At 51.4% G+C, this 8,543-nt stretch overlaps 1 protein-coding gene across 1 annotated transcript; it reads right to left on the reverse strand.

Moving 5' to 3' along the window:
- Window positions 1-690: 690 nt before the first annotated feature.
- ddr2l (discoidin domain receptor family, member 2, like) lies at window positions 691-8,543 on the reverse strand. Its single transcript, XM_067231400.1, is given in 15 exon segments — window positions 691-2,883; window positions 2,992-3,141; window positions 3,534-3,768; window positions 4,393-4,590; window positions 4,847-4,974; window positions 5,083-5,211; window positions 5,213-5,328; window positions 6,181-6,313; window positions 6,315-6,389; window positions 6,683-6,825; window positions 7,059-7,151; window positions 7,440-7,686; window positions 7,782-7,838; window positions 7,840-7,969; window positions 8,443-8,543. Coding segments are annotated over 15 exon segments (2,037 nt in total). The 5' UTR covers window positions 8,511-8,543; the 3' UTR covers window positions 691-2,748.

The raw sequence follows: 8,543 nt of genomic DNA on the forward strand, positions 1-8,543 counted from the left end.
CCACTTCATCACAAACAACAGCAGAGACAGCCAAACTTTCAGAGAGAAGGTTGCAGCAACAATTACAGGTTGGGGCTGAGGAGCGGACAGGGTCAGCCGGACGGACATTGCTGTGGAAAGTCCCGTCACGTAGACAGAGAACCTGTGGTGGGTTTGAGGACTTGGTGTTGGAAGCTTCTGGGACTTTAGTGAGGCCTGAATCATGCTTTTGAAAGCCATTGCAAGGAGAATCAAATGGTCAAATGGTTGTTGTTTCATTTGAACATATTTCAAGATGAAAAAGAACAGTTTACAATTACTTGGGAGGAAAACCTGTCGTCGTACAGATAAAGTAACATTTCTCATGTTTTCATTTAGTACATCGATTAAGCTGTCTTTACCTGAACTTTGTGGTTGACAATGGCAGAATGGTTCAGATTTTCCCTCCCATGTTTAGCTCCTCCTACCTTGCAGTTCCAAAGCCTGCCTGGGACTCTACTGCCCCCTGTTGGTCACCATCAGGAGCAGCATATGGCACACAGGCTGGAGGCCAGGCCGAGGGGTGACAATGTGCAGCTGGTCAGTAAAGAACAGATCAACCAGGAAACAGCTTCAAGCAGGAAGTGCTTCCTGCAGGTTTCTGTAGTGCAGCAGGGCATTTAAAAAAGCATTTCTGCTTCCCTAGGATGAAACACAAAGACACATTGTGTGTCAGGTTGGAGTTTTATTATGAGATAACAAAGAGGATTGGAAGATACAGAGGGTCAATATCATGGGGCTGGAATGGCGATCTCCAGCTCCCAATATATTACTATACAAATCTACTCTGCCTATGCTATGTACACGCCTGCAATGGGTAGCTACTGTTTGTTTCAGCTGGTTGCAGGTGGATGGAGTGACCGACAGATTGATGAACCCTACCAAACCTGAAACCTAGTCAATGCCTAATCGATAACACATTATCACCTTGCATTCTGCATTCACACACGGCCTAGCACGTACTCACGCACAACCGAGCAAGCATGTTCTCGGAGCACAGAGTACAGGTACACACACACTCACACAAACTCACATTCCAACTCTCTCTTTCTCTTCGTTCTGTGACAAGGGATGTAAAAAAGCTAAACAAAACAAAGGCCTCTGGGAGATTGAGTATAGTGGCATCTTTACCCCTCCCACCCCCTCCACTCTCTCCCTGGTTAATCCTGTCAGTCCCAGGTACATCCAAGTGCTCCATGGAATGTCTAACACACTGCCCCATCTCTGTCTCTCTCTCTTTTTCATACAAGCAAACACACACAATTTAACTAAAGCATGATATACAGTACAGATGAACATACAATGTTTAAGATGCTAATAAGAACATAAAACAACAACATTAATAAGAATCGAAATGTTGGGACACTTGTTTCGTTCTCAGCAAACGACATACACGTTTACACTGTTAACACGGTGGTCCAAAAGGGGATCAGTCCATTCTAACGCTATAAGGACATGTGCTAACCCAGAGGAGGTCAGATAGGATCTCTCAAGGTCACGCTTCAGTCAGTTTCCTGTCAGACAAGTCTTGTCGCTTGCTCTGACAGCAGCGCGTGTCTGAAGGCAGTCCGGCTAACATCAACTAACTACTGCTTCCTGTGTGAGAAGGCTGCACAGCTAACATGTACTAACTACTGCTTCCTGTGTGAGAAGGCTGCACAGCTAACATGTACTAACTACTGCTTCCTGTGTGAGAAGGCTGCACAGCTAACATGTACTAACTACTGCTTCCTGTGTGAGAAGGCTGCACAGCTAACATGTACTAACTACTGCTTCCTGTGTGAGAAGGCTGCACGGCTAACATGTACTAACTACTGCTTCCTGTGTGAGAAGGCTGCACAGCTAACATGTACTAACTACTGCTTCCTGTGTGAGAAGGCTGCACAGCTAACATGTACTAACTACTGCTTCCTGTGTGAGAAGGCTGCACAGCTTGTGGTACTGGGGAACAGTGCTTTCAGTCACTCTTCATCCTCCTCTTCATCCTCCTCCTCCTCTTCAGTCCATAGTGGCTCTGTGGCCCCCGCGGGCCCTATTCTAGCTACGACAGTAGTTCCGCTATAGCCCTAAGGCCTCCACTCACATCTGACCGCCAGGGGTCAAAAGGTCAGAGGTCAGGGGACCAACCTGTACAACATTCAGACTCAGACCAGAACAAAAACAATGACAACAACTATCATCAACAACTATCATCATACACACAGAAGACATCATGCTGTCCTTACTCCAGTGTGGAGTCATAATGCTAACATGGATACATGCTGGAACACAGAAGACAACAGTGCTTAACATAATAAAACCACAGGACCAAAAAAGGCAACAAGTCTTTGTCCAGTTTGTTTGTTTTCGAAATATTCCAACCGCCTAGCGTAAAAGAAACAAGGAACACACAGTTTTCTTTGGTACCGCGAGAAAACTAAAATGATAATAAAGGAGAAAAAAAACAAAGTCTGACAGGATGTCCATGTACAAGACACAAGAGGATGAAGAGACATACAGGTGAGCCTTCTCTCTACAGTTTATGGGTTAATAAAGTGTCACCAAGGAGTGCGAGAGTAGCGGGGGGGATTTTTTCCGGAAGAAAGACACAAATTATTCTACGTTCGCCAGGCTGGTCTCAACTCCCGCCCTCTTCTGACAGCGACCAATCATTGGCTGCGTCCGTCCATCTGTCCGCTCCGTCCAGGGGTTCGAGGGAGGAACCCTGTGATATGTGCCAGGGGTTAAAGGTCAGGGGTGGGCGTGAGGTCGCAGAGCTTGGTAGAGCCCCTCGAAGGTGGGTCGGTCTGTGATGTTCCGCCCCCAGCATCGCATCATCAACTCGAACAAGGAGGGAGGGCAGAGGGGAGGAGCTGAGAGAAAGATCTGGAGGGAGGGACGGAGAGAGAAAGGGAGGAGGGAGACACGTTATGATTGGCTGAAGCCGCTCCCTGGAGTGAAGGGTCAGAGCAGGTGTGTGAGAGCGAGACTGACCTGCCGGCCCTGGTTCCTGAAGAACTCGCCAGTGTTTTCGATGACCTGCTCATCAGACAGCAGACTGTAAGCCTGCTCCTTGCACAGGGTGAAGATCTCCCACAGGGTCACCCCGAATGCCCACACATCGCTGGCCGTGGTGAACTTCCCCTGGAGGAGAGGACGCACACACACACACAAATACACACAGTTAGGATGATATTAACACATACACACACACACACAACTTCAACACTCCTCCGTCCACAGGTTTGATCCAGCCAGGTCTGGTAGACTCCCTCCATCTCCTCCTCTCCCTTCCTCCCTCCATCTCCTCCTCTCCCTTCCTCCCTCCATCTCCTCCCTTCACCTCCTCCATCCTCTCCTCTCCTCCCTCCATCTCCTCCTCCATCCTCTCCTCCCTCCATCTCTTCTCCTCCCTCCATCTCCTCTCCTCCCTCCATCTCCTCTCCTCCCTCCATCTCCTCTCCTCCCTCCATCTCCTCTTCTCCCTCCTCTCCTCCCTCCTCTCCTCCCTCCTCCTCTCCTCCTCTCCGTCTCACCAGCAGGATACTCTCCCAGGCCATCCAGCGGATGGGCAGTACCGCGCGCCCCTGGATGCGGTAGTAGTCGCTGCTGTAAAGGTTCCTGCTCATGCCGAAGTCGGAGATCTTGATGGTGAGCCTGCGGTCCAGCAGGCAGTTCCTGGTGGCCAGGTCGCGGTGGACGAAGTTCAGAGACGCCAAGTAGCGCATCCCAGATGAGATCTGGACCGCCATGTGGAGGAGATCTGACAGGCTGGACGAGGGAAGAGACACATTTCTATTTGTGATTCCATTTCTAAAACTGTATTTCTGCTCATGATGGAGTTTAGTCTAAGTACTTGTTTTTGCCTTTGTTTTTTGGTGTGTTACCTGACAGAGAGTATGTTGTGTGTGTGTGTATGTGTGTTTTACCTGACAGAAGGTATGTTGTTGGTGTGTGTGTATGTTACCTGACAGAAGGTATGTTGTTGGTGTGTGTGTTACCTGACAGAAGGTATGTTCTTGGCGTGTGTGTGTATGTGTGTTACCTGACAGAAGGTATGTTCTTGGCGTGTGTGTGTATGTGTGTTACCTGACAGAAGGTATGTTCTTGGTGTGTGTGTGTGGGTGTTACCTGACAGAAGGTATGTTCTTGGCATGTGTGTGTGTGTGTGTTACCTGACAGAAGGTATGTTCTTGGTGTGTGTGTGTGTGTGGGTGTTACCTGACAGAAGGTACGTTCTTGGCGTGTGTGTGTGTGTGTTACCTGACAGAGGGTATGTTCTTGGCGTGTGTGTATGTGTGTGTTACCTGACAGAAGGTATGCTGTGTGTGTTTGTGAGTGTGTGTGTGTGTTACCTGACAGAAGGTATGTTGTTGGCGTGTGTGTGTGTGTTACCTGACAGAAGGTATGTTGTTGGCGTGTGTGAGTGTGCTCTCGATCTCCCTCTGGGACAGGAACATGTTGAGGTCTCCGTTCTCCATGTACTCCGTGACCATGCACAGAGGGTCAGAGGTCACACACACACACAGCAGCTGGATGATGTTGGGGTCGTTCAGACGAGACATGATCTTTATCTCCTTCAGGAAGTCGTTCCTACGATGACAAAAACACAAGTTCAACACAAGTCGATACCGGCAGTTACTGAATGGATTCGGCCAAGTGTTAGGTCTTGTATTGATGATATATACAAATGACAGAAAACACACACAAACACCCCCCGCGCACGCACACACACACAGTGTTTCCCCCTCTCTCCCTCTCTCTCTCTCTCTGTCTGTCTCTCTTTCCCTCTCTCTCCCTCTCTCTCCCCCTCTGTCTCTCTCTCGCTCTCTCTCTCTCTCTGGTGTACCTGGCGTTGCTGGTGGCGTCGGCCCTCAGCTGTTTGACAGCCACCAGGACAGGACGTCCGTCCCTGTCAGGGAGAGGGGCTCCCTCACCCAGGAACTCTGGAAGACCCTCCGCCTCACACAGGTGCACCTGGACACACACACGTCTAGTTAGCGGGTCATCAACATTTACTCCTTCCTGCATCTCCCCCCTTCCACCCCCTACTTCTCCCCCTCTCCCTCCAACCTCCCCCCTCACCTCTCCAAACTGCCCCTCCCCCAGCTTCTCCCGGAAGAGCAGGCGTTGCCGTGGGAACTCGGCCACGGAGATGTCCTTGCGGGTAAGCGAGTCCACGGTGAGGGCAGGGACGGCGTACATGTTGCTCCCGGGTGACGCCCTGCAGGCTGACGATGTCCGTCTCGGCGTAGTGCGGCACGGCGCTCTGGAAGCACTGGTGGGGGGTGCACTGCGTCACATCCGGCTCCGCGTAGCCCCCCCCGCACCCTGGGGAGGGGAGGAGGAAGAAGACAAATAAATACATTTACTAAACTACATTTATTATGGTAAATAAAATAAGAAAGAACTGTGATATATAGCTGAACTGAACTGAACACACATTAGATAAAAGACTTATGTGGTTGTGTTTTAAGTTTTCTTTTAAAGATATCCTGACTCCGCCCCCCCTCTGAGCTGCAAGTTGTGACAGAAGCTGGAGAGGGGGGGAGGGAGGAGGAACATGGAATGTTTGGGAAGAAATGAACCTCTAATCATCTAATATATATGATACAAATGTTAGCTTGTGTCAGAAGATAGACAGGTGCAGTTGGTTTTGATGTGAGTTTCTTTCTTAACAGGTATAACTCGATCTACTGCGTCTGTCATACAGAGATGGTCCCGTCTTCCCTGGTGGTCATGCCAGTCTAGCCCCTACCCCTTCCCCGGGTCAAAGGTCAACTAGACACACCTTACCACGCTCTGGGCCTGGGGTCATGTGACTGGAGGTCAGGAGAAGGTCATAGAGAGGGTTACTGAGGAGGAGGGCTGAGGGGTCAGGGGTGAGGGGTCAGGGGTGAGGGTCAAAGGGCAGAGAGCAAAGGGGAAGAGGGGAGGGCAGGAAAGTTGAAGGAGAGTTCAGCGTGAAGACACAGCAAGCACAGCTTCAGACAGACAGGTACTGGGATGGAAGATTTACCAGAGAGCCAGCAAGTCACAACAGCTTCTTGTATTTGAAAGAGAAATTTTGACAGAAAGATATATAGGTGTGGGGGGAGAAAGGAGAGAGACTGGTACGTGACTAAACAGAAAGAAAGAAATATTGAGAGAGAGAGAGAGAGAGAGAGAGGGGGGAGTGTGTACCTGAGGTCTCAGCGCTCTGGGACAGTTCAGGCAGCTTGTTTCTGAGGGCGGCAGGGTCCTGGTACTGGGGGTCCAGCAGGAACACCCTCTCATAGGGGGGGTCCACCTGGGGGGCCCGGGGGGGCACCGGGGGGGGTCTGCAGGATGATGGTGTCACTGCTGGAGGACAGGCGCACTGTCACCTCCTCCTCCAGGATGCGTCTGGGCGCCTGAGAGGAGAGGGAGAGAGGAGAGGAAGAAGAGAGAGGAGAAAGAGAGGAGAGGGAGAGGGAGAGGGAGAGAGAGAGAGAGAGAGAGAGAGAGAGAGAGAGAGAGAGAGAGAGAGAGAGAGAGAGAGAGAGAGAGAGAGAGAGAGAGAGAGAGAGAGAGAGAGAGAGAGAGAGAGAGAGAGAGGAGAGAGAGAGAGAGGGAGAAGAGAGGAAGAGGAGATTTTTGCATAACACTTTTCTCAAGGTGTTCTGGCAAATCTTGGTTAGTCCTCTGGTTTGGTTGCTTAACCTACCTTCTCCAGAACCTTGCACACGTACTGGCACCAGAGGATGAGGAAGATGATGACCACCAGCAGCAGGATGATGGTCACCAGACAGCCAATCAGGACAGCCGTGTTCCCGTCCTCAGCCTGCTCCTTCCCAGACGGGCTGGTCTCTATGGAGACAGAATGACAGGTTGCTACGGCTCCCACGACTGTATGTACAACTTTCTGTGCATATGTATGATGTCACGGACGGCAAGTTTTAAACCTGGAGATGGCGGAATGGTGGAGAGGAGGAAGGAGAAAGGAAAATCGAGGTCCAGAAAAAAGAAAGAACCAGATCAAGAGAGAAGAGAGAAAAGGCAGAAAAGAGGAGAGGAGGAGGTGGAGGACGAGAGGAGGGTACCAGTGGTGTGGGTAGTGGAGGAGGCGGAGCTGTCCTCGCCATTCCAGAGGGAGGTGACCAATGGGGGCATGTGGGTGGGGCCTGTGGTGTCTGCTGTGGGACAAAGACAACAGAAGACAGACACCGGGGTCGTCCAATCAGATCTCCCCTCCTTAGCCACAGAAGAGGGAGTCAGGTGGCTGAGTGGTGAGGGAATCGGGCTAGTAATCCGAAGGTTGCCAGTTCGATTCCCGGTCATGCCAACTGACGTTGTGTCCAAGGCACTTCACCCTACTTGCCTCGGGTGAATGTCCCTGTACTTACTGTAAGTCGCTCTGGATAAGAGCGTCTGCTAAATGACTAAATGTAAATGTAGAAGCGGACACAGGAAGTCCCTCCTACCGGACAGGAAGGTGATCTCGCTGAACATCATCCAGGCGTCGGCGAAGGCGAAGCGGCAGCGGAGGGCCTTGGCGGTGCGGCGCTCCAGGGGAACCGTCACGTAGCGGGCGCTGGGGTTACGATCGTCCAGAACGGTCCGGAACTCCACAGGCTCCGCCTCCCAGCCGGCGATGAGGCGGGGCTTGAAGTGGCAGGTGACGGAGGAGAAGATCTTGACCCCGCGGGAGAACATGTTGTTGCTGTGCACCTGTGTGTTGAGACCAGCATGTACACATGAGGATGACACAGTAGCTTTTTGGTTGGTGACCACGCTGAGGTCCGAGCAGCCTTCTGCATCCTCACCTTCATGGAGGTGAAGTTTCTTTGTCGGTCGAAAACAAACTCCATCTCCACGTAGCCGACTCCCAGGGTCCCTGTTCCTCCAGCCCACGTAGTCATAGCCCGGCCACACATGGTACTGACGCGTCACCAGGAAGTCATCCTGGCCAATCAGACCGTCCGTAAGCTGGCCCAGCCCCCCCAACAGTCTCCTACAGGGAGGGGGGGGAACACAGTGTTTGTGTACACAAGTAGAGCTAGGTGTGTGTGTGAGTGTAAATGTGTGTCGTGGTGCGTGAGTTTGAACGTGTGTGTGTGTGTGAGAGTGAGTGACAGTATGCGTGTGTGTGTGTGTGTGTCAGTGTGTGTGTGTGTGTGTGAGAGTGAGTGACAGTATGCGTGTGTGTGTCAGTGTGTGTGTGTGTGTGAGAGTGAGTGACAGTATGCGTGTGTGTGTCAGTGTGTGGGTGTGTGGAGAGTGAGTGACAGTATGCATGTGTGTGTGTCAGTGTGTGTGTGAGTGTGTGTGTGAGTGTGTGTGTGAGTGTGTGTGTGTGAGAGAGTGAGTGACAGTATGCGTGTGTGTGTCAGTGTGTTGTGTGTGTGAAATGTATGTGTGTCAGTGTTGTGTGTCAGTGTGTGTGTGTGTGTCAGTGTGTGTGTGTGTGAGTGTGTGTGTGAGTACCTCCGCTCGTGCACCCCGTCGTAGGTGGAGTCGTTGAGGCTGGCGATGGGGTATCCAGGAGGCATCATCAGCTGCCCCTCAGGAGAAGAGTAGGCCACCAA

Source organism: Osmerus mordax, chromosome 28 (assembly GCF_038355195.1).
Source record: "Osmerus mordax isolate fOsmMor3 chromosome 28, fOsmMor3.pri, whole genome shotgun sequence".
Lineage (NCBI taxonomy): Eukaryota > Metazoa > Chordata > Actinopteri > Osmeriformes > Osmeridae > Osmerus > Osmerus mordax.